This window comes from Choristoneura fumiferana, chromosome 12, assembly GCF_025370935.1.
Source record: "Choristoneura fumiferana chromosome 12, NRCan_CFum_1, whole genome shotgun sequence".
NCBI lineage: Eukaryota > Metazoa > Arthropoda > Insecta > Lepidoptera > Tortricidae > Choristoneura > Choristoneura fumiferana.
The window spans coordinates 3,907,125-3,933,595 of record NC_133483.1 but is presented as its reverse complement, the minus strand read 5'-3'; the positions used below and the strand labels follow the sequence as shown (position 1 = coordinate 3,933,595).

At 39.0% G+C, this 26,471-nt stretch overlaps 1 protein-coding gene across 1 annotated transcript; it reads right to left on the bottom strand.

Moving 5' to 3' along the window:
- Nucleotides 1-5,438: 5,438 nt before the first annotated feature.
- Nucleotides 5,439-22,341, bottom strand: LOC141433126 (cytochrome P450 4C1-like). The gene is made up of 10 exons (XM_074094974.1): nucleotides 22,028-22,341; nucleotides 20,405-20,494; nucleotides 18,377-18,487; nucleotides 17,484-17,669; nucleotides 14,919-15,115; nucleotides 14,030-14,099; nucleotides 13,166-13,367; nucleotides 12,577-12,728; nucleotides 10,435-10,620; nucleotides 5,439-8,193 (listed from the first exon to the last, which is right to left on the bottom strand). Exons 1-10 carry the CDS (start codon nucleotides 22,182-22,184, stop codon nucleotides 8,024-8,026), a joined length of 1,521 nt encoding a protein of 506 aa, XP_073951075.1. The 5' UTR covers nucleotides 22,185-22,341; the 3' UTR covers nucleotides 5,439-8,023.
- Nucleotides 22,342-26,471: the final 4,130 nt, after the last annotated feature.

Genomic DNA, 26,471 nt, shown 5'->3' with positions numbered 1-26,471 from the left:
GACAATTAACAAGAGAATACCATCGTGTATAAATTTATAAACATTGAATACCAGAGAGCACGCATTAGCGTGACCTTTTTGCGAAATGACATAATAACTCTGCAGTTCATTGCAGTAAATGCTGGCATAAAATTTGATGGCTTTGCAATGTTATTTTTAATGCTGTGTTAAAATTGATTCCTATTGTAATTCAAAACAGTTCGTGACAAAGCAAAATTTTCCCTTAATTTAATAGTCTACCTTGTACTCAAATTATCGGCTAACAGAAACGCGGGAACGCCCTCGATTCAGATTAAAATACTTTAAAGTTAGATTGAACTTTGAACTTCCTGAAGTAGTTAATGTAATTGTTGTAACCTAATTTTGCAACAAGCGGGTTGCGTGTTACGCGTGCGGCTCTTCCTAAAAATACGGCGTGTCCCGGCTCCGTTACCGTTCACGGGTAGGCATGGACAAAAAAACCTTCGTGTACATCTTGCTGATCAAAATTCCATCATTCTGTTTACGACGATTAAAATTTATACTTCGTAAAGTGCAATAAGATTAAGGGTCTTGCAAAACATTTGCTGTGAATGTTTTTTTTTAGATCAGGTAGGTACCTAGATTCATTTCGGGTGCTATTGCATCTTTGCAGGGATGCTGGTGCCTGCTGAACAGAATCAGGACAGAGATTGGTAACTGTGCGTCCCTGTGGCACAAGGGGGAGTGATGCGAGTCGCCACGGTGTCCGTGTGGCTGCCCGGAGCAAACAGTCCGACATATGGTATTTGAGTGCCCAATCACCAAATTTAGCGGGCAAGCGGCAGACATTAAAACCCTCTCGACAGATGCACTAGCATACCTTAAATCTAGTCTATTAAATATTTAGTTTAAGTAGAGAACCAGAAGCCATACGATAAATAAATTTGCAGAGATAAAAATCATATGTGAATCCCTAAAAGTACCCTATTAAAGTCCGGGGTGGAACTGAAACACGCTTCTGTGTAGCCGCATGTGTCAACAGCCACGTGTACCTATTCGTGCAGAGACCAACGCTCATCTCAGACAGATAATACTAATACAGACAATCCATCGTATTTTGTCGAATAAGTTTGTATTTATCTTGTTTTCTCATCAGCTTCAGTAAACTTCAGTAAGCTAGTTGAGACAGCAAGATAAATTCAAACGTTTCCGACAAAATACGGTGGCAAAACATTACACACTACATCTGTACTCTGTGAGCTGTAGATCTCGCGATCTTCCGCTTACGTTTTCAAACCCCATGGCTCCATCATTTTGAAAATTTTCTTAACCTAAATTCTTACTTAGACTTAGGTATAATTATCAAACCCACTCACAAAATATCACAAGAATTGGTTGACAGATAGGTACGTATATATCTACTGGGAACACTATGTACCCCTTTGTCACCGCCAGTTCATTGCCCGAACTTAGCAAAGCACTAATAAACAATATGAGTATGTTTAACTTTAACAAAACTTGTTCTTACACTTTTTTGCGGTTTCATATTTAAGCATGTCTTTAAAAATGCAAAACCTTGACATTATTTAATTATGCGAATTACTAGCTAATAATTCACATAATTTGAAAACCTTGACCTTTATGCTGCGCGATAAGAATTATTAACCCGGATATCTTTTTTTATTTAATAATCATTTACTTAATATTCTTTAAATCACAACCGGCACAAAATTGTAGTCTAATGGTACCCAGTAGGTACTATATGGCTTAAGTAGCATAAATAGCATTAATAAAACGATTTATTTAACCTAAAAGAATACGCATCTGCACTCGTCATTTGTATTTTGAACATCTTTACCGTTACGTTATGCATGTAAACTCTTTATTGTACAAAATAAGTAACAATCACAATTGACAGACATTGAGATTATAATGTGTACAATATACGATATACTTACGATATTCGTTATGATTATGATAGCGGCTGTAATGTTTGAAATATGATATATTATCCATTTTTACGATCTATAAGTACGAAAGTGTGTTTGTATGTTTGTCCGTCTTTCACGTCGAAACGGAGTGGCGGATCGACGACGATTTCATACAAATTTCCCGCCCTCGGCTGGCAATGCTTGTCTGTGCTTGCAATGTCTTTTGTTTCAACGCTCGCTGCGGCACGGCGCGCGCCCGCCGCCAGCACCACCGCCTGCAGCCGCCGCGCCAGCAGCCACACAATACGGCGACGAGACTAGCGTCCCACCAGCTTCATTTCTTGTTTTTTTTTTATCTTATTTAAAAGCACTATACACGCCTCGGCCGGATCGCGGGGTTGCCGGCCTCGCCCTCTCCATCTATATCGCTTGGCCAGCGACCCCCTACTTCCCGGCCTCTACAGTAATGTACTATTATTTATCGTTTAATTAATAGCATCATAAACATTAAGTATTGCTTCAAACAATCGATTGCTTATGTTATTACTCACGTGGTAATACTATCATTAAGTTGCTATCTCCATTATGTCCTTTGTTGAATTTTTAGTGAAGGCAATATTAATTTAATTGACAATGCACATCGACTAATAAAGAAAAGCACAAGACCGGTCTGAGTGGAGAGCCAGGGAGGCCTATGTCCAGCAGTGGACGTCTTTCGGCTGACATGATAATGATCGACTAATAAAATGTGCAATTTGACTATGCTCGTCCTACTTACCTCAATCTAGCCCCACAAGTAGATATAGGTAAGGGACAAGATGTCAATTAATAATAGCTCACATCTCTGGTGGAAATGCAGCCTAACAATGAAGGAAAACATCAGTTCAGGAAGCAATTTAATGGTGTATTTATTTTTTAAAGTTCCTAATCCACTCTGTGCCCACTTGAAAACTACAACCTAAAAACTATAGCCCTATTATTATGAGAGTAACCTATGCCTAACGTTGACCTTAGGTATATTATAGACGATATACTTACCAAAAGTAAGATAGGAAAAGTTATGAAAGAAAATATGTTGGAAATGATTGCAGATAGTAGTTTGGCATTAGAACAAATTTTTACTGCAATTACCGTCGTCGCGAAGGCCGTTTGTCATCATTAAAATAAAGGTCTAAAGTTCGAAGGTGAAACTAAAATGTTCAAGCTCTAAATTGTAGTCACAGTTGACATAGATACTGTAATAGCATGAAATAATGTAATTTATTACCACCACCATCCACCATCCCAGCCTATATACGTCCCACTGCTGGGCACAGGCCTCCTCTCAGAACAAGAGGGCTTGGGCCATAGTTCCCACGCGGGCCCAGTGCGGATTGGGAACTTCACACGCACCATTGAATTGCTTCGCAGGATAGTGCAGGTTTCCTCACGATGTTTTCCTTCACCGCAAAGCTCGTGGTAAATTTCAAATGTAATTCCGCACATGAATTTCGAAAAACTCAGTGGTGCGAGCCGGGGTTTGAACCCACAACCCTCTGCTTGAGAGGCGATGGGTCAAACCAGCGATAGGTCAAACCACTAGGCCACCACGGTTTCAATTTAATACACCTAAAACTATTTGTGTCGAAAGGAATAGAATCAATGTCTCCGAACCTTCTCCGAACGAACTCAGGGCTCAAAATGAATAGTATTTTGTACACGTTAAATTATAGTACATTACTGTAGAGGCCGGGAAGTAGCGGGTTGCCGGCCAAACAGATACAGACGGATAGAGATGTGAGGACGCCAACGCCGTTATCCGGCCGAGGCTTGTATAGTGCTTTTCTCAAACATGACATGAAATAAAATAAAGTAAGTAAAACAAGATATAAAGCCGGCGGGACGCTAGTCTCGTCGCCGTGTTGTGTGGTTGCTGGCGCGGCGGCTGCAGGCGGTGGTGCTGGCGGCGGGCGCGCGCCGTGCCACAGCTCGCGTTGAATTGAAACAAGAGACGGTCGCATTGCCGGCCCAGGGCGGGAAATTTGTATGAAATCTCTTTGCAGGCCGCTAGAGTGACTGCGCGTAGGCAGGCCAGCCGCAGCGCTTACAGCGCAATACTTCCCGGCCTATTACTTGTAATACAACGTCAATATTTCATGTCATGTTTGAGAAAATGTGTGTTACTGTTTATATGCCGAATAAAAATGTTCTTTCTATAATGAGAAGCATCAAAATACATGTGAGTTTTTGAAGCGAGCCAAAAGGCGAATACACTACTTTATCTTCACACATAACAAAACAATCTAATCCTTGCAACAATATAAAATGAACATTTATAATGACATTAGATAAATGAAAACTTTTCTGATGCATATCACTACTTACTTATTCTATGATATCACGCAACCGTATTTTTTTTAATTCAGGGTAAATCGGCAAAAACTCTCATTGTACGACATCAAGCCGAGGGACTCAAACCTTTTACACTATCTGTAGGTATACCAGAATCCCGGGAAGGACATTTTTATCCCGGAAAATTGCAAAGTTCCCGCGGGATAGCGTTAAACGAATTCTACGCAAGCAAAATCCCAAGCAACAGCTAGTATCATAAAACCTAAAGCCGAGTTGCAAGAAAAATCGTGCAAGTTGCATTACATTTCCTATACAAGAACAGTCAAATAAGGATATTAAATTGCGATATCACTTTGTAAGATGTCGAATAGACCCCCAGGTAGTTTATTTTTTACACATTTTATAGTTTTATTACGCTAATCTGCCGCAGTAAAGCACAGACGTTGATAATGGATGTGCGCAACGCACGCTCTGCAAAGTGCAAGGTCGTTGCAACCGTGCAACCTCAACTTTTATAAACTATTTTCAGCCTGAACAGCGGTACAAATTCCAATCTATTTATTAAAGTAAGTGACCCTGTAGCATTTAAAACTTTCAACTATCTCAATAGTAAAACCTGAATTTTAAGTAGACTGGTGATATTACTAAATATTTATTATTTCTCAGAAAATTATAACTGCTAAGTGGACTGCTAAGAAATGGAATACGCTTCCTTCACCTATTTATCCGGATAAGAAATGGAATATGCTTCTTTCACCTATTTATCCGGATAAGAAATGGAATATGCTTCCTTCACCTATTTATCCGGATAAGAAATGGAATATGCTTCTTTCGCCTATGTATCCGGATATGAAATGGAATACGCTTCCTTCACCTATTTATCCGGATAAGAAATGGAATATGCTTCTTTCACCTATTTATCCGGATAAGTACAGTTACCAACACCAATACCTGACACAACAAAGCGTGCATAAATATCTGGTAAGACTACCTCTAGGACCGATGGGACTTGTCAGATATTTTTACGCGCACCGCTGTGGCAGATGATATTCCTTTAATGCAGGTGACTGTTCGAGTATCAGCAATTCAGAGGACATAGTTTGTGACCCTGGGAAGGACATAGTATCGTTTTTATCTCGGCAATCTGGATAGATACTGCGGGATTCTTAGCAGACTGAATCACGGGCAATAGCTAGAATTAAATAAAACAAAAAATCCCTAGAAATCATTTATTTACTACTTACAACTAATTAAGACCATTTCGTTTCTTCAACCTTTTTTCAACTAAAACTAAAACTAAAACTATAGGCAGCACTAATGATACGTAACAATTAATTTAATTAAATATAAAGAGGTTCATGATTGAAACTTCGTCTTTACCTTACCTTACATCTTACTTTACCAATTTAAGGACAAAACAACACTAATACGATACAAATAAACTAAGTATAAAAATAAGAAAAATGGCAGAAAATAAACAGGGAAATTAATAATAATACAGACGCACAGCTCGAGACAAAGCAAAACAGGAAATTTCTTTGTGACAAACAGTAGAAAATTCCCACTCAACCACAATGTTATTCCGGTAAGTATGTATACCTATCTTTAGCTAAACATTACTTAGTTACAAACTTACGAGGATGAACTCATTTATCAAAATATCGAAAACTTATTATTTCTTTTATCTTCCTTTTCTTAGGGCCTTATCTATCACACTTGCGATTTTGTGAGCGCGCAGCGACTTCGCTGCGAACGCGTAACGATTTCGCTGCGAGCGCGTAACGATTTCACCGTAAGTGCGTACCCGCAGCGAGTTTGCCGCGTTTAAAGCTAGCCCTAGCCGTGGTGGCCTAGTGGTTTGACCTATCGCCTCTCAAGCAGAGGGTCGTGGGTTCAAACCCCAGCTCGCACCTCTGAGTTTTTCGAAATTCATGTGCGGAATTACATTTGAAATCCCATAGAGCTTATGGGAACGGAAGCAATACCATGCCCTCGGTACCGCTCTGCTTTCAGAGCATGACATGAGTGCGTGTGAGCTAACTTTGGGGGCGGCAGACGTGAACTTGCCTTCGAAATCCAAAAGCTTAATAGTTACTTGACCTGAAATCCTTTCAGAACTAAATTATTGTTATTATTATTTTAAAATTTATGACGGTGGAAGCATTCTACACTTTCACTGAACGTAGATATAGTTTAGATATAGTTAGTGTTTAGTATTGTAACTAAGGGACCCCATACATCCCTGTATTTCTTTTATTATTATTTTTTGTATTTTTTTTCTTTAATTGTATAATATAGTTTTTAAGTATTTTATTTGTAATTATATTTTTATGAAAAAATTACTTTCTGCCAAGTTTCTTGCGGCGCATTCTTCTTGGCAATGATGGTCTTTCCGAAAGCGCTGGTAGTTTAAAAAATGACGTGTAAAAGTGCCCATTGCGGCCTATTTACTGAATAAATCATTTGAATTTTTGAATTTTGAATTTGAAATTTACCACGAGCTTCGCGGTGAAGGAAAACATCGTGAGGAAACCTTCACAAACCTGCGAAGCAATTCAATGGTGCGTGTGAAGTTCCCAATCCGCACTGGGCCCGCGTGGGAACTATGGCCCAAGCCCTCTTGTTCTGAGAGGAGGCCTGTGCCCAGCAGTGGGACGTATATAGGCTGGGACAAAAGCTGGCCCTAATACTACGAAGTAACAAATTCGAACTTCATATCGTGCCGTCCCGCTAACGCTTATATTATTTAATAGGATAGTGAGGGGGACGGTACGATACCGAAATTCGATTTTCTATTTTCTCAGTAGCCCCCCGGGATGACATGCTGATTTTCCCGCGAGTACGCAGCTAATTTGCTGCGCGCTCGTGACGAACTCGCTATGCGCTCGCTTCGCAAGTATGATAAGGCCCTTAGAACTAATAATAGGATAAATTGAAATGTAATTTTTAGGGTTTCCTATCCAAGCGGTCAAACGGAGCCCTATTACTTATTTGTCAGCTTATCCATCTGCCTGTTTGTCACACAACTGATTCCCTCCACATAGTATTTCTTGGGTTATAATTTATTTTCGTTGCCTTGTTTTTGCTCCTGGAAAAAAGTGACGGAGTTGAATTTTTTGTATGGGACGTAATATAGTTAAATATTAGTTACACCAAAAAAGACAAATTGGCACCACAATTTTTTTTGGGTCTATTTGTGTGTAACTAATTGTGTAAATTATACAAAATAATATGTGTGTCTTCTGTCTTTCTATATATTTTTTAAAATTTATTAGTTACAGTTAGAAGACAGTTCGTGACAGAGTGGTCAGAAACAAGGCAACAAAAAGAATTTTGACCCAGTTACAAACTAAGCTAATTAAAGCGTGTTAGTGAAACTTATTAGCAACAACAGTCTTCAAATAAAATTGTAGGTACCTGCCAACCACTTAAAATATTTGACTTAATTTTTCTTTTTTAATACCTAATATTTTCCTCTATGGCAAAATGAAAAGCAGAATTTTAATTGGTGAAAATACCAAATCCAGTATCGATCTCCTCGCTTTGCTCGTACCTACATACAGCCGAACAAACTGAATCATGTAGGTACCAGGGTGGAACCTTATAATAATCAATTTCACTATGATTTACTTGACAAAAATATGGGGTGTCAACATGATATTAGTAGCACAAAGGTTCCCTGGTACGAGATTCAGTTTCGTTGACTGACATCTTTTTTCTCATCTGTATCTGTACCATCGGTGCGATTTATGACTATCACTAATCAGTTTTAAATGTATAAATAAAATAAAGCATCAAGATTATTTCCTTCTCTCTAAAGCTATCTCGTATCCGTCAACTGCCTTCATCATGATGTCCAGTTTGACGCGGATCTGCGGAGTGGCGCTAGGCTCCATGTCGGGCACGACTCTGCAACTCCGAAGCACCGATGTCAATGCTATCTTGATCGACATCAGTGCGTACTGGTAACCTAATAAAGATATTTTATTCAAATAAGTAGGTAAAACTAAGAATACACATATTAAGAAATATATATGTATGGTTCTTATTACAATGGCATTAATGTCTAATTTTGACAAAATCACGCGTCTTCGTGGATGGCACTAGGTATAATAACCATAACATATTCGTCGAAGAACTAAAGTCACTGACATAGCTGGAAAAATATGCAAATTGAAGTGGCAATGGGCAGGCCACATCGCTCGAAGAACAGATAACCGTTGGGGGAGAAAAGTCCTCGAGTGGCGACCACGAACCGGAAGACGAAGCGTTGGCAGGCCTCCCACCAGGTAGATTTATTCGCAACTAACGTTTGGCAACCGGATTCATTTCGCAACTTTTCGTTTCGCAACTGTTTAATATTTCCGAAACTGTACATATTTTAGGATTTTTAAACAACTAACCTAACCTAACCTAAAGGGTTCTACACCATGGCCCTGAAATAAACCCTGAAATATTTACAGTTTTAGAGTTTGCGAAACGATAAGTTGTGAAATGAATCAGGTGACCAAACGTTAGTTGCGAAATTAACGGATACCAAATCGGTCTATCCCTTTAAGAACTGCGATGCCACGGACATACAAACTTGGGCATCAAACTCAAAACACCCTTCTACGAGTATTTGCGGCGCGGGCTACAAATTAAGATGGGTTGGATACGGAATATAAAGCTGATACTTAGTATTTTATAATGGAGAAATAATCAACCTTCTCCCCAATTACTCACACTTTGAATACTCGTAAATATCATTATGGACTGAAAATTGTAGCTGACCTTTTTGACCGGCGTACAAGTCAAATTAATTCCTATTTAATGTTGTGTACAAAGGTGAGACAAACAAGATGTCACTTATTATTAAAAAACCACGTTCGTAATAACCATTGCCCTTTAGATTTTAATTGTTTTTGCGGACGTAAATTGCAATAAAAAAGCAAGTCACCTTGTACTAGACTGAGCACAATATGAGTTACCGAGAACACGGGATTTTTTTTAAACAATACGTTAGATACTTATTAATTACACTACAATAAGCACGCACTGCAATTAACAGTTATTATCATTATTGCATTAACCTCGAGTAGGAATGTTTTGATTTCTATGAAATTGAGCCTTGGAGGCGAACGTTGAAGTTTACAACATTTTAATATCATAATAAGTGTACCTATTTCGAGGAGCTGTAACAGATTGTTTTGTGTGATCTTGTCATGCAAAAGTCGGTTCATCATCATCATCATCATCCCAGCCTATATACGTCCCACTGCTGGGCACAGGCCTCCTCTCAGAACAAGAGGGCAAAAGGGGAAAAGTCGGTTGAATTGTAAAGATTTACCAGAATTCGAACAATGAACATAATTCGATGTGAATGTAGGTACAATAGTTATGTATGGTAGGTTAGGTACAGTACGTTACTGTACTGATATTATGGAATATGTACATACAAAGTGTCCTAAAATTGTTCCAGATACTTCAACTGATGGTAGAGTCAGTTTGACTAATTACCCCTGTAAAATATTGTTTATAGATTTTTATTAGCTTTTATTACTTGGCCTGTTTGCTGTTCTTTTGGGCTAAATTTTGCTAGTTAATTTTGACCCACTTTCAGTGGTCAAATTTGGAACACATATTGTGTCTGATGATGATGACAATGCAAGTACTGTCAACAAAAAATTGAGTCAGCAAAAAAATACTTGTACTGAAATATATTTTTTACAGAAACGTATTTCATTTTAAGGGCCTGTTTCCCCATTCATTGATGTATTTTATGTGACAGATATCGGTGATGCCGTCCCTGTTTGTTTTGTCCAAATAAAAAAAACAACATCAAATATATCTGTCACACAAAATTTGACAGTGAGTGGTGAAACAGCAGGGCTACTACGAAATTCAAAAATCGAAGTTCGTGTCGTTCGGTCCCTCTGACACTTATACTATTTAATACGAGAGCGAGAGGGACAGTACGATACGAATTTCGATTTTCTAACTTCGGGGTAGGCGAAGCGGTTCGGGGTAGGGTAGGGGTTCGGGGGTTCAAAGCGGTAACGTTTCGTGTGCTCTGCCTACCCCATTTTGGGAATACAGCCGTGATGTTGTGTGTGTGTGTGTGTGTGTGTGTGTGTGTGTGTGTGGAGTAGGCCCTCAGGCCCTAAATGTTGTCCCGCCTTTAACGCGCTGCGTAAGTTTGACATCACGTGGAGACTTCAATCTTACTTACCAACACAATTTCGCGGCCCGTTGCTAAATGGCATGTAGGAGCAGGGGTGCTTAAGGTCGAACCGTTCAGGAAGGAAGCGGTCGGGGTCGAACTGTTCAGCATCGGGCCCCCAGTAGTGGGGGTCGCGGTGGGCGCCCCATATCGTGACGACAACCCCCGACCCCGCAGGAAGGACACGCCCCGACGCTAAAAAAATTACATTAGATTTTTAGCTGTGTGGGACAGGGACAGTCTACAACACGGAACAGAAAAAACTAGTTTTTCTGTTCCGTGGTCTACAAGGATTTCTTATAGCTTCGTCATGGCAGTGTCTACATGCGTCTGTATGTCATCACTCACACACACGTCATAACAACAACAAATAGGTATAATACTCTTTGACAACAATATTGTCAATATTTTATTCCTGTTAGAAATGGGTAATTTCCTGTGTAAAAAAAAATATTTTCATGTCGCTGCTCGAAAATGTGGCCATGTGGCCATATATAATTATATACTCAACCTAAATCCAGTAAGTATACAAAACTGCCTATATTTGTACATTTAACAGCTGAATCATTTATGGCTCGCAAAACACGACAACAATATACAACACATTACGGTTACAGGTCGTATTCGTATCTATTATGTATTTCATAGTACGATACGACTTTTTAGAATATACTTATTACTTTATTTTTTTGACGACCAGATAGCCTGGTTAGAGAACCTGACTACGAAGCTTGAGGTCCCGGGTTCGATTCCCGTGTCGGGGCAGATATTTGTATGAAAAATACGAATGTTTGTTCTCGGGTCTTGGGTGTTTAGTATGTATTTAAGTATGTATCTCTATCTATATAATTATATTTATCCGTTGCTTAGTACCCATAACACAAGCTTTGCTTAGGTTACTTTGGGACTAGGTCAATTGGTGTAAATTGTCCCGTGATATTTATTACTTTTATTTTTTATATTTCAGAATAATTTTCCCGGCGTGCTGAGACAACAAATGGACCAATCAAAAGTTATCGTTTGCGTAATGAGAATGCGTCATTTATGAGGTTTTTTTTTCTTCTTAAACGCGTAATATGCACAAAATACTTAAATTTTTCAAGTATGAAAAACGCCACAGCATATTTTTTAAGTCTGCTGCGCACGGCACTGCACTGGCTGAACAGCCAGGCTGCTCAGTGCGCGAGCATAAATCCTCGTCATGTTCGACGTGCTGCCACAGCCCAGGCTGCCGTTTTAATTTTTTTTTACTTTGCATGCTCTTAAAATGTTACTTTAATTTCTGCACATCGGGACTAAAGCTCCTCATTAATCTCTAGGGATTAAAGTTTTTTTTATTTACGTTAGTAACCCCTAAACAGCCAATCACGTTGCTTGCGAATGGAGGATGTATATAAAAAGGTACTCTGTGTGGAGGATTATCGCCATTTTCAGTGATTGTCTATAGACAATTTTTAGGGCATCTTTAATTGAAGTGTTACCTTATAAAAAAAAAAAAAGAAAAAACCGCGTACCTACTTAACTTACTTATAGCTTTTTGGTATTTGATTTTTGAACAGACGTCCATAAGTCGTATCGAGCGTACGTTTTTAAAAAATATTGTAATTTTTAACAGAACGTCGTTTTTTTCCTCGCATTCAAAGTGAAAAGTAGAATGTTTAACGCGAAACTAAACAACCGTAATAACACGAGATGTTTAGCCACCCGAGCAGGCTTGTTTTAGTCCCTCGTTGAATAATCTACTATTGAATATGTGGTTTTGGGTACTGGCCACTAAGAACGGACTCGTTTAAAAAATATATTATGTTATGTCACAAAAAAAAACTAAAATCGGCGGGAGCAACGTAGTTTGTCTTTGGAAAGTTGCTTAATTGTTTTGTTATAAACAAATAAGTGTTTTTTATTTCCTCGCAGTGGTCGTGAAAAGCACAATGTTTAGTCTCGGCCAAAAGTACAATAGATGAACTCTGTATTATTGAAAGTGCAATAGATAAACTCGTATTACTTATCGATATATTAACCAACTCATTCATCTATTGCTTACTAACTTACTTATTTTCTAATAAGTGACGGAATAATTAAAATTCCTAGGACACTAGCGTAACATGCAAAGCTAAATTAATAAAAAAGAATGAAAAAGAAAATCCTTACGCAACGATACTTCTTCTTCGACCTTTCTGATGATGAAGGGCACCGGCGGGAAAAGCCGCAGCGTTTCCTTGACCACTCGCTCCAGGTATTTCAGCTTCATCAGATCCTCCTTCTCGAACAGACGGTCAGAGTCACCGAACACCTCGTCCAATCTACAGGGAAGAAAGTGTGAGTGTCTGTTAGCTTGAACTCATAACTGGAGTTTACTCTAACAAATTTCTGTATATTTACAAGTCAAAGCGACAATAAACTGAAATTTTCTAACAGAGAATGAACTTTGTTTGAATTCGTAATGCGTCAGTGTAGTTTAGTACAGATCCTTATTTTTTTCTGGTAATCAATATAGCCCATGTTACTCAGGGATCATCTAGCATTCTAATGGTGAAAGAATTTTTGAAATTGGTTTAGTAGTTTTTGAGTTTATTCGTAACAATCATCCAAAAATACAAATCTTTCCCCTTTATAACATTAGTATAGATATTTTAGTGTTGAAATTGTATATTTTAAATTTGTATGTGCAATAAATTTTTGAGTAAATAAATTTGCGAAATAAAAGTAAGAATGTCATAGTCATATTAGCTTAACTTACTCTTGCAATACCTTCTGCTGAATGTCAGGGTATTTCGCCAGCATCTTTAAGGTGTATCCAACAGCCGTGGCCGAAGTGTCCGTGGCTGCTATGGTGAGGGTCAGGATCTCCTCCCTCAGCTCCAGGTTGCTATACCCTTTCTCCCCACCAGAAAAGTGTATCAAGAGATCCAAGAACGTCTTGGTCGAGTAATTTGATAAATCTGTGGAACGATTCAGGCATTTAAGGGTTACGTATTCGAGGGCAAGCTGGGGTGTGTAAACTATTTATTGCACAAAAAAAATACAGATACACAGAAAGAAGTAGGTACAAGGGCGAGGTTATTCCAGATGAAGATAAGCAAACGGTTAAAATTACGTGTAGGTGATAATTAGTTACTGGAGTTACTGGCGTGTGCGGTACACTACGATTATTTCCACTTTAACACTCGGAATGTCTCATTTTAAATGGTAAAGGTAAATTACAAACAAATTACGACAAACTAGTATTGGTTCGCAAAGGGCGATGGAGCGGGCGATGTTGGGCATATCTCTCCGTGACAAGTTCCGAAATACGGAGATTCGGAGACGAACAAGGCTCACCGATATAGGTGGACCGACGACCTGGTCAAAGTGGCGGGAAGGTGCTGGATGAGGAGAGCACTAGACCGAGATAAGTGGCGAGCAATGCAGGATGCCTACACTCAGCATTGGGTGGCTATGGGCTGAAGAAGAGAAGAGAGTATTGGTTTTGTTTTTACTATCAAGGTTTTTACCTTGTGTAATATACAAAGCCGGATTAGACGTTGTCGCCGTCATGACCAAATCTTGACTTCAATCATTGTAGGATTGCCGAGTGCCAAAGTGGAGGTCCCTTAAAACTTACCATACTGATGATCGGCTTCTACTTGCGCGTCTTTTTCCTTCTGTATTTCTTTCCGTTTCATCTCTATAACCTAGAAACAGTAAAAACTAGAATATTGATCATAAAAAAAATACGAGTCAGACTTGATCACTCGATACACTTGTCATCGCCATAGGTAGAGTAAAACGTCGAAAAACCAAATAATGTCTTAAGCTTTCGTGATTTTCACTCATAGTCAAAATACCACCCACAGGACTTATCACGCTAACACACACGAAGTTGTTTGTGATCAAGTGCAGGTATTTCGAAGGACTCGCGCTGCTAGGCAGACTTGACACCCCACACTTCAGTCTACTCGTGACCACGGCCACTGTGATGTTGCCGAAACCTGTGCGTGGTATTTTGAGTATGTCGAAAAAACATGTTTCCTGAATGAAACCTTCAAATTTAAGGTTACTTACATCAGTCGGCAAAAACGGAACCCTTATAGGATCACTTCGTTGTCCGTTTGTCCGTCCGTCCATCTGTCAAGAACCTTCTTATTTATATGTACTGGAAAATGGCCCCCTTAAATTGCCATCTGACGCTTAGATACCGCTCGACTCGCTCTATCCTAGGGCCGTCGCTGCCTGGTGCACTCAGTGGTGTAGCTACCGGAGGGCTAGACGGGGCAGTGCCCCAGGGTCCCCCAGCTCAGGGAACCCCTCGAACTCTGACTTACAAACTATAAATGACAAATCTGGAGTACGTCGAATTCGGAACACGACGAATACGGATCAAACGATTTTAAATAGTTTAGTTGGGGCCCTAGTTTATTTTTTGCCCCAGGGCTTTTGGTTACCTAGCTACGCCATTGGGTGCACTCTGGGCAACAATTAGTACCTAACTAATTATTTATTACAGTGCTTACGTCATTAGTAAACGAGTGAAGAGCCTTCACGCTATGCTCGTGTTTCTTATGTTGCGGGAACAGCTTATAGAGCCAGTCCGGCTGCAACCAGAGATGGAAAATCCTCTCGCAAGCCAGTTGGAGTATGCTATTCAGTTCCACCAGGAACGGTGATTTGTCGTTCCCTTGTGCATTTATTTTCACGCCTAAAGCTGTTTCTGTAATTTAACATCAGTAATTTAGTCTGAAGATGTATATTCTAGTCTTAAGAAGAAAATAATCACTGATTGGCCAGCTCATAGTCTAGGTCGCCTGGAAGTGGTCCGTGTTGTTTATATTTTATTTTTCTTAATGTATAATAAAGAATATACAGGGTGTCACTGACAATGGGTCTTTCAATTCAAGCTTCGATTCTACTCACGAAACTTAAAATTTGAATTGTTTTGTAACATTTTCAAAAAACTTAAAATTATACTTTAAGTTAAATCAGTGTATCGGACACGGTTTTATCACTGTCTCTTGGTACGGGGCCTTGAAATATTTTTTGTCATTTATTTGACATCTCTAAGATAAACATTTTTAATGTATCGTCAATTTAGTATTATATTATATCGCATACATTGAAAATTACATTTAATTTGTATAAAAAAAATTAACAGTGGTCATATTTTTAAAAAGTAGCAGAACAAAAGTAGCTCAGTTATGTGACTAGAATCGAATCGGGCCCTGGATTTAAAGCCCCATGATCAGAGACTCCCTGTATAGCAACGTGTAGCAAAACGTCTACATTACAAAAAAATACGGTCGTCCTACAATTTCACACCGAAACAAAATAGTCATACAAATACGAAACAAGCACACAACGACCTGTGCCCTTAGTGTAAGTTTTCGGTTACAAAATACGTCTCGATCGCGTTCGCGTTAAAGGCACTTGTCTCACCGCCAGCGAGGAAACGATTGGCTATCGACTATTTTCTCGCTCAAGAAACGAACAAAAGATATAAGATCCTGTGTGAGTAAAAGAGACACATATATTAATAGTTGATCGCTGGCTTTTCACACTGTCGGCGAGAACTCGCTCTTACATCTTTTGTCGCAGCGACAAAGCTATAAAACTCGCTGAGCTATAGATACTCGCTCAGCGATGTCAGCTTGGCGACCGCCCCGCACGAGCGAGTCGAGTGGAGCGAGTAATCGCCCGTCGCACGCGAACACTCGCTTACAGCCGAGCGACAAAACTACACTCGCTTCTCGCTGCTCGCCCACTCGTTTCTAGTTACTCGCTCTACTCGCTTCTCGCTCATCGTCGGCGGTGGGACAAGTGCCAAAATCTCAATTTGTATGGAAACACGAACAGCGCCTCTAGCGGAACGTTTGCGATGTTCGTGTTTCCATACAACTTAATATTTGCATCAGATAATTTAATTACCAAATATTGTCTTACATGTTACATGTTTGGTAATGAGGGCTAAAAAAGGCATGGAAATATCGCTGGATGGCGTTAGTGTCGTTTAGTCCATTTGACGTTACGGTTTTGCTTGCAATACGGTATTTGACAACTCCTGATTTTGCCATATCTTAATATTATTATGAAAATATAGATAAACAGAGTGTTTAGCGAAGAGAAAATTTAAATCGGTTGAAAATTTGGTTCATAGTGATTTTTTGAAAAATCTATATACCTGTCTCTTTCTCAAACGCTTTTCTCTATGCAGCAAGTATGGCGGTACTGGCGTGTGACGTCACATGCCAGTATGTCTCTCTCTCTGTCTAATCTTGAATTTCAAACCTTTAACTTTGTTATTTGTAAAGGTAGCTTAAAAATTGTTTTTCTATTCGATAACAGTCATTGTGTAGTTTTAATTTATAAAACATATACAAAATAGGCAAATACAGTATTGGACTATTGGCCAATAACTAAATGAGCCGTCAAAAAAGCCTCACCTACTAACGCCATCTAGCGATATTTCGCCTGTCTTTTAGCCCTCATTAGATTGCGTGGATTGTGATTGGTTAGGCAACGTTTATCGCATAAAGGTGCCCCCCCATGCAGTCGCTCGTCGCTCGATTGCAGCGATGAATCTGGTCAGATGACCCCATTTTGAAGGTGATTTTGAATTTCCCGCGACTCAAAAAAGTAGCGTCATTATAGTTATGGTTTTTTGTAGGATTAAACTTGGCCTTGGACGCTGATTTCTTAATCTCATTTAGTACCTAGCAGTCGTGACAGTGGTACAAAAAAAAATTGGAGTGAATGAAAAAAAAAAAATTGCTTTTGCCGAAATTGAAGATGTTTTTTTTTCAGCGATAAAGCTCAACATTTACAGCTTTATCGCTATATGTCACGTGACCAGTTTTGACACTGGAAACGAGCGTCCCGCGGCCACAGAATAAGTAATAGTACAAGTTGCTCATAGCCCTAGTGAGTTAACCCACGCCGGCGTGGGGTGTTTTGATACTTACAGAATCACACCTATATCGCGGAGTGCGCCGCGCCTGCCGCGGCCTACAACAACCGAGCGCTTTTAAAGCTACTACAAGTGCTTCGTGCTGTAATTTCGACTATTATAACTTTTACCAACTTACCGCATACAGAGTCCAGAGTATACGAGCTAATGAACGGCCACGCACTGAATTTATTCTCGCCCGCCCTTTCTTCCAGCTTTTCGGCTAGCTTTCTACTTTGATCGACAAAAACAGGTACAAAGCTATCGACTATCTTTGGGCTGAATGCTGGCAGTAATATTTTACGCCTTGGTCTCCAAATTGGCACTGAAAATGTAAAGTTTAAGTAAAGGGAAACAAAGAAGCTATACCAAACGAAGGTTTTGAGCGAAAAAAATCAAAACTAAGATTTAAATTATTAAGATTAAAATTTTTGTTTGTTTGTTACCACACCACGTCTAAACCGCTGAGCCAATTTAGATAGTTCGAGTTCCAGGGAAGGCTATAGGATAGTTTTATCCCGGAAAATTGCATAGTTGCCGCGGGATAGCGATAAACGAATTGCGTGGACGGAGTTGCGGGCATCAGCTAGTATAGTTAGTAAATAAAAATTATCCATTTAGGAGCTGTTTCACCATCCATTGATTAGCGTTAACCGACGGTTAAATGTGATGCCGTCTCCGTCTATTCGAACAAAACAAATAGAGACAAGTTTAAAGTCGTTATATTCGACAAGGCCGTGTTCAATACTTGTCCCTAAGACCAGTGCCGGGTTAACCCATAAGCAAATTAAGCAATTGCTTAGGGCATCACGTCTTGGGGGGCACCATGAACAGCATTAAAAAAAATTGCTACCACATAAAAGGTAAGTACGGCTGCTTATGGATGGGGGGGTGCCAGAGGTGTGTATTGCTCAGGGTATCAAATAGTCCTAATCCGGCACTGCCCAAGACTTGGCTTCACGCAATATTTTTTGTTTCTAAGCGTTTACTATCGATATACTCGTTATATAACGTAGCTATAAACCAAATTACCTGGAGCGAATATTCCTCCATACCCGATGATATTCCTAAGAAAACGGTGAAGGTCATCTTTTTCGAGACATGTCTTCAGCACCATTTCCAGATCAACAGGATCAGTAGCAACTGTTTAAAAAATATATTATCCTGATTTTTTTTATTTAATAGTCCGAAAAACAAAAGAGAACTGCGATTACTTTTGAAAGATCACAACTGCAGTAAATGTACAGTCACCAGCATTAATATCTGCACAGCGGAACGTGCAAAAATATCTGACACGTCCTTCGCCGGCCCTAGAAAGAGTCGTATCAGATATTACAGATCGATTCACGAGAGCTGGCTCGAATGGATAGAACGAAAGTAATATCACTTGGGACATTTTTGTAGAATGATTGATACATATCATTTTTATATACACTTTCATTAACTCATTCCATTCATTCGTGCTCCATCGTCCATCCAGCTCTTGTGAAGCAAGCTGTACCTAGGTTGTTTAATGTTAACCTTTTAGGTTTTCTCTTATAATGTTTTATCAAAAATTACTCAATTTGTAGACAATAATTTTTGGTTAAATAAAAGAAAAAAATTATATAAGGAATATAAATATGTAATGGAATAATATTTTTTAAAACAAACGAAACGAACGGAAACGCAGTATAGGTACATTTGGTTCGCTAAGGTTTCGCAACTAACGTTTGGCAACCATTCATATCGCAACTTTTTAACCGACTTCAAAAAAAGGAGGAGGTTATCAATTTGGTTGTATTTTTTTATGTTTGTTACTTCAGAACACCGTCATTTATGAACCGATTTGAAATATTTATTTTCGTTCGTCTAGGAATGCTTTCAATTAGGTCCCATAAGCACCAAATCAGTATCTGATGATTGGATCCTAAGGAAATCGAGGGAACTCTTCAAATATTGTAGGAACGCCTATATTATGGTAATTTCGATATATTTAGGAGTAACTCGTGCATATGCTCTTGAAAATTATCATTTGTTGAAGTGGAACAGATGATGAAGACCAAATTTGACCAATGGAGCGACTAGGTACTCAATAACAATTACTTCACGGGTTGAATTTCGATTACTTTAACGCAGATGCTAAGCAATTTAAGCTCTTCGTAATTCACATGGTGAAATGGAACGGGTGATGAAGCACCAGGACTCCTCAATAATGAACGTCTCTGCATCGGAAAAAGCTATTTTTCATAAAAGGTGACGAGCAGTTGACATTAAACTATTGTATCTTAGATATTTTACACTAAAAAGCGTGAAAAAAAATTATGACAAAAATAGAACCGACTACAAAAAACCATTAAATAATTTTCTACCAGTCTGAAGTCTTTGCCTCAGCACGAGCCAGCAGGAGTGATTGAAGCCCAATATACTCGTATAGTTGTAGGTGAGGTAGAGTAGACGACTATAAGTCCACTCCTGCTGGCTCATGCCGAGGCACCGACTCAGACTGGTAGAAAATTATTTTCATGGTTTTTGTAGTCGGTTCTATTTTTTGTTTTAATTTTTTTTTTCATTACTCAACTGTAATATTTCTGAAACTGTAAATATTTCAGGATTTTTATAAAACTAACCTAACCTAACCAAAAGGGTTCTACACGATGGTCCTGAAAAAAATTCTGGAATATTTACACCTTAAGGTGCGACCAAACCGCTACTTAAAAAACGGTGACGGCACGGAATCGCAGTGAAGCACCGTATGCGCACCGTTTTTTTTTGCATGCTTTCCACACCGCCGCTTAAAATACGCAAACGGTGCGGAATCGCAGTGACGGGCCGTAAACGACATGACTTTTGTTCGGTAAAGTCCTGACGTTTACGGCACGTCACTGCGATTCCGTATTTTAAGCAGCGGTGTGGAGAGCATGCGATAAAATCGGTCCGCATACGGTGCGTCACTGCGATTCCGTGAAGTCACCGTTTTTTAAGCAGCGGTTTGGTCGCACCTTCAGAGTTTGCGAAATGAATCAGATTGCCAAACGTTAGTTTCGAAATGAACGAAAACCAGTATATTTAGGTACTTACCGAAGTAAAGAATGTGACCGAGCCACCCTCTGATTAGTCCGCCATTATTCATAGCACAGTAGCTGAATTCCTTGAGGGATGACATTATGTCTGAAATCAATGTACTATGTCTAAAATAATTTAACGACGACCAGATAGCTGAGCTGTTAGTGACAAACATTTATTGTATGCATGAATACGAATATTTGTAAGTACTGAGTCTTAGATGTTTGTATGCGTATTTAAGTAAATATTTATCTACATGTATATACTATGTCTTTCCGTTATCTAGCACCGATAGTACAACCTTAGCTTAGTTTGCGGCTAGGTTAATTCGTGTAATTTGTACCAAGAAATTATTATTTATTATTATAATGACCGATCACCCTGTATATCTGACCAAACGGTCCCAAGACGAAAAATTGCATAATCGTAATGTAGTAGCAACATTTCCTCTCTAGTAATCGTCTATTGTTGATCTTTAGGGTAATAATGTGATTTTCAAATGATTCTATTGTACTTGGACTTTCTAAGCCAGACGTTTTCAACCTGAGTGCCGCGAAGTGTAGGTACTCGTCATCTTACATCTATATTGAATGAGGCAAGGTAATTTATTTTTAAGGAATTTTAATCTGAAATGCATTTTTTTTTATAAGTTTGATTGACGAATCGTTACCGAATGGATTCCGAGGGATGGCCAAAGGAGCAGAGGCAGACCCAAGAGGAGATGCCGGGGCGACCTGAGCGCATTTCAGCTCAATGAGGGCTATCGTTTTTTGTCTCACTAGATGGCGCACTGTTGCGTGAGGTTTTTAAGTATGGCTTTCAAAGTCTGTTATTACGGGCGTGAAAACAAAGTTTAGATTAAAATCATATTTAATACCACCCCATAAAACCGTTTTGTTCGGAAAAAAGGGAGGACAAAGGTTTCCGAAAGACAAAACTGTCTCAAAACACAGACATTCATTGCCCCGGAACGCATATTTGCCATAATTAATTTCAGATATTGCAAAATATTCACAATATTATTCCAATTATAAATAAACCCGCGTAGCTCACCCAAAAACTAGGAGATTTGACATTTCGGAGACCTCACGCTACACTAGCGCCTCTAGTAGTGAATTCATACGCGATAGCCCTCATTGGCAGGTGCATGCTCGGTATAGGGAAGTGATGGCGGAGGGAAGGGGACGCCTTTGCCCAGCATATTACCGGCTACATAAAAAAAGTTTGATAAATTCTGAGTTTAACTGTATAAGTAACACTTTTAATTTATTAATTTAAAAACTTTAGATTGGAAGCTTAAGGTCCCGGGTTCGAGCCCTGTCGAAGCAGATATTTGCATGAAAAATACCAATGTTTGTGCTCGTGTCTTGTTCGATATGAACTTAAGTATAATATAATTATGTCTATCCTTTGCCTAGTATAGTGGCCATCAGATATTTCGGAGCTAATAACCAAAAAGTGAACAAAAATATAGAAACATGAACTCTAATACTAAGGTATTAAGGTATGTAAGGTAAGATATCAGGCGAGTATTGAAGTATTGTCACTTGTGAACGAAACTTTACCCTTCACTTGCCGGATTTTTCCTTTTCAAGTACAGAACCCTAAATACTAACTAAAGTTATATTATCATCTTACCTTCAGTAGTTCCAATAAATTTGTGCGCCGCCCCTATCACGGGGAGCTCTAGCCCCCCGTCGGGTATCTTTGAAGCTAGTTCATACATCCTCCGTCTCCGATACCTAAACAAAAGCACCCACAACACTGGCACTGCCACAAACAACAGAAGTAACATGGTCACACTTTCAAAGCCGTTGGAATATAAAAAAGTTCCCGGCACGTTTTGAACTCGTCGTTCTCGCGGGCTTAGTTTCTTCTCGATCGTTATAGGAGACGTAGCGTATCGTCAAACGCACGCCTGCGAGTAAAATGATCTCCGTCCATTCAAACATGTTTATATGAGGTTTTTCCTTTACGCACTGATTCGTGAAGCCATGGCAAACGAGAGTTGGTGGTTTAGCACGTTTACATAACACTCGCACGAGACGAGAGGGGTCACAAGAATGTGTGACCGAGGGCTCATGACATGACCTCTTTTTTTGATTCAGAACGGGACATTAGTTTATTTAGGTCAATTAACAGGTAGTCAATGAAAAAAAACTGGCCAAGAGCGTGTCAAACACGCCTGAAATAGGAATCCGTAGCCATTACGAAAAAAAATAAGTAATATTTTTCTAAGGATTTCGTATTTTGTACGTAATATTCCAAGTTTAGGTATATTTTATACCTTAGGCTGCTATTTACTCTTAAACTACTAATAATTCTCAAGAAAACTTAATCGTTATAGTTTTCCTTGTAAGTTTGATATACTTACTACCATCCTAATTTTTTTTAAATTTTTCCACCCACCGGTTTAGATTTAAAAGGGGGGGGGGACGCTCGATTTTAATGAAAATTTTCACTTTAAAGTTGAATATTTTGCAAACAAATCACTGAATCGAAAAATCGTTTTAGCAACCCCCTAATGGTTTTAAAAGACCTATCCAACGATACCCCACACTACAAGGTTGGATGAGAAAAAAAATCACCCCCACTTTACGTCTATGGGAGGTACCTACTCTAAAAAAAAATCAATTTAATATTTTTTGTAATATACCATTTTGTCGGCATAGTTTACATATATCTTCGTGCAAAATTGTGATGCTTTTAAGTAAGAATGAAACTCTTGGCACGTTTTTTTATGTTCTCCTTAGTTATATCAACATCGCCTTTAGAACTGAATTTTTGCGCGATTTTTGAAAACGGGACACACGGGTTTCATTTCCGGGACACCGGGACTCTTAATCAAAAAAAGGGACAGTCCCGTTCAAAACGGGACTTCTGGTCACACACAGGCATGTAACACATGTAACACACAGGTTTTATAACCAAACGGTCTCCAAATTGTTACAGTATAAGCATCTTATTGATCAAAACCCATACAAATACAAAGAACCCGCTAAAAAGCACGAGTGGGGTATCCTAAGGGTATCGTTAGAACCATTCTCCGTGGGGGAGGTGGGGGGGATGGTGTGGCCGCCATCAGAACCAGTAGCAACGACAGCACCCTCTTGACATCTGTCAAGGGTCCTCAGTCAAAAAAATCTCTCTGGTTACCAGAGCCACAGAGCCTTTTGTGTGAATTCAGTGTTGTAAAATATCAAACAGTTAGTATAAGCCTTATTATCAACATCTGCCATTTCATTGATTGAAGTCGACGTCGAGGCGTTAAGCTACGCCAAAAACTCATTGAGTACAATAGAATAGAATGTTTTATTTGTTAAACACAGGTAGGTTACAAAGATGTTTGAGAAATAAGAGGAATTACTACGTTATACCGTTAGGTAAAGGATCTTTTATGTAGACTATCAATCTCTCAAAGGGCCGGCAACGCACCTGTGATCTCCTCGTATTAGCAGGTGTCATAGGCAGCAGTGATTGCTTCCCATCTGGAGACCCGCATGCTCGTTTTCCCCCTCTTATATTAAAGAAAATAACTTTTATTACAAAACTTTAGGTACAGAAGGACTTTTTAACTTTCCATGTAGGTAAGTACAAGTACTTTGGCGATAATATTTATTATTGCGTATACGAGTATATATTACTTAGTTATAGGTAACTATATATACATATATTTTTATATAAAACTGACCGTGATTGACCCCTCCCTCACCTCTTAAGTGCAGATAAGGCCAAAGGTCTCACTGGTTCAGTAACAGCCTATTCACTCTAGCCTTGAAGAGCCCTAGATTGTAGGTATTTATCCGGAAAAACAGACGACGGGAGCGAATTCCATTCCTTGAATGGATGCTTCCAAAGATGAAGCAAACCACTTCATCAATTATACCAAAATATTGATAAGTCAGATTATCTTTGTAATTCTCTGATTTTTCCTATCATAATCAACTTAATTTTGCTGTCAAATGTGTATATAGCACAGAACTTGCCATGCGACCAGCTTATACAGAGGTGTAGCGGGACCCTCGATGTGCGAGTCTGACTCACACTTGACCGGTTTTATAGGGCACAAAGGACTTCATAACCAACATAACTCCACCACGAGTGTAAAGCCGAGTTTAGACTTGCAAGAAAAATCGTGCAAGTTGCATTACATTGCGAGGCCGTAAAGCCAACGAGTTATTAGGGGTCAATCGAGCGCCGCAATGTAATGCAGCTTGCACGATTTTTCTTGCAAGTCTAAATTCGGCTTAAACATAAATTAATTTTCTTTAGAGTGCCATTCGCAACACGAGACGAGGTAGGCGGTCTTCCTACACCTATGGACGAGGAGTCGGCTTGTCGATCAAAAAAAATTTATAAAACAAAAATTAACCGACTACAAAAACACATGAAAATAATTTTCTGCCTGTCGTTTTTTAAGCGTTTTAAAATCGGCTAAAACTAAAATAGGTGTACTGTCACCATCTCTTTCAACCTTCGTTTTATACCGTGTAATAGAAAGAAGTGGTGAAAACTATTGTGATTACAAGTGTGTTAAACAAGGCCTCGGGGCAAAGCGAGAGTGTAAATGTAGTGTGGAGGTTGACGGTGTGTGACAAGGAAGTTACAATTATAACATTTAAATGGTACGTAACGTCTGCAATTGACAATGAGACGCGTGCTCGATTAACGCCGTTTGTCGGGCCTTCGGTAGCACATGACTGGCTTGGAAATGGCTTTTGTAAATAAGTAATAAATCAAGTTGGTTGGATCCTAGTTTTTCCGTTAATCTGGTATTCCTTTACCATAAGAATAACGTGTGGCATAAGCGGTCATTTTATCGAATCACGGACCTGTACGATTATAGGAATACAAATATTTACCACCATCGAAAAAAAACCGGCCAGAGCGTGTCGGACACGCCAAAATAGGGTTCCGTAGCCATTACGAAAAAGTTAAGTAATATTTTTCTAAGGATTTCGTATTTTTACGGAATCTTCCATAGTTTAGATATATTTTATACCTTAGGCTGCTATTTACTCTTGACTACCTCTAATAGTTCTCAAGCAAACTAAACCGTTATAGTTTTCCTTGAAAGTTTAATATACTTAGTACCATCCTGAATTTTTTCAAATTTTTCCACCCACGGTTTGATTTTAGAGGGGGGACGCTCGATTTTAATGAAAATTTGCACTTTAAAGTTGAATATTTCGGAAACAAATCACTTAATCGAAAAATCGTATGAGCAAACCCGTAATGGATTTAAAAGACCTATCCAACAATACCCCACACCATAGGATTAGATGAGAAAAAAAATACCCCCACTTTACGTCTATGGGAGGTACTTACCTTAAAAAAAAATTTTTTAATTTTTTATTGTACCATTTTGTCGGCATACAGCTTTCTAGCATTGATAGTCCCTGAGCAAAGCCGCGGACGGACGGACGGACAAACGGACAGACATGGCGAAACTATAAGGGTTCCGTTTTTGCCATTTTGGCTCCGGAACCCTAAAAAACCTGTTGAGAATAGACAACCCGGCAAGAAACTCAACGACTACCTATATTATTCTTTAAGAAACAGATATACAATATTATTAAATCTTACGTTACAATACTAAAAATCGTTTTAATATTAAAACTACATTTTTAGCAGAGTAGATAGGGATTGCTTGTGGATCGGAATTATTTCCAAACATCAAGTCATCCCCCAACGTTTCTTAGAACTAGTTTATTTGTGACTGTTTAGGAAAATGGTTACAACCGGATATAGTTATGTGCCTACGTTCAACATTTAACTTTAGTTTTTCAATGTTCCCTTGGCCAACATGAGCTATATAAATATCCTTCCGCTGTTCTTAAATAACAAACAAAGTTTTCCCGTTTAAACTAAAGGCGTTGGTACCTACTTTAAACAATATACAGTTTTATGTCTTCGCGTAGATACGTACTAGATATGTCAGAATATGTCGTAGGTATATTATCTATTTATATATAATATATAATAATTAGAATCTCGGAAAACGGCTCAAACGATTTCGACAGAAACTTGGTATGTAGGGGTTTTCGGGGTTGATAAATCGATCTAGCCTGGTCTTATCTCT

Excerpts from the sequence above, each read along its gene's own strand:
- LOC141433126 (XM_074094974.1), bottom strand. The coding sequence starts at position 22,184 with ATGTTACTTCTGTTGTTTGTGGCAGTGCCAGTGTTGTGGGTGCTTTTG. Across the intron at positions 12,729-13,165 it reads CAGCAGAAGGTATTGCAAGA|ATTGGACGAGGTGTTCGGTG; the intron begins GTAAGTTAAGCT and ends TCTTCCCTGTAG. Across the intron at positions 10,621-12,576 it reads CGAAGAAGAAGTATCGTTGC|CGTCGGGGCGTGTCCTTCCT; the intron begins GTAAGGATTTTC and ends TAATTTTTTTAG.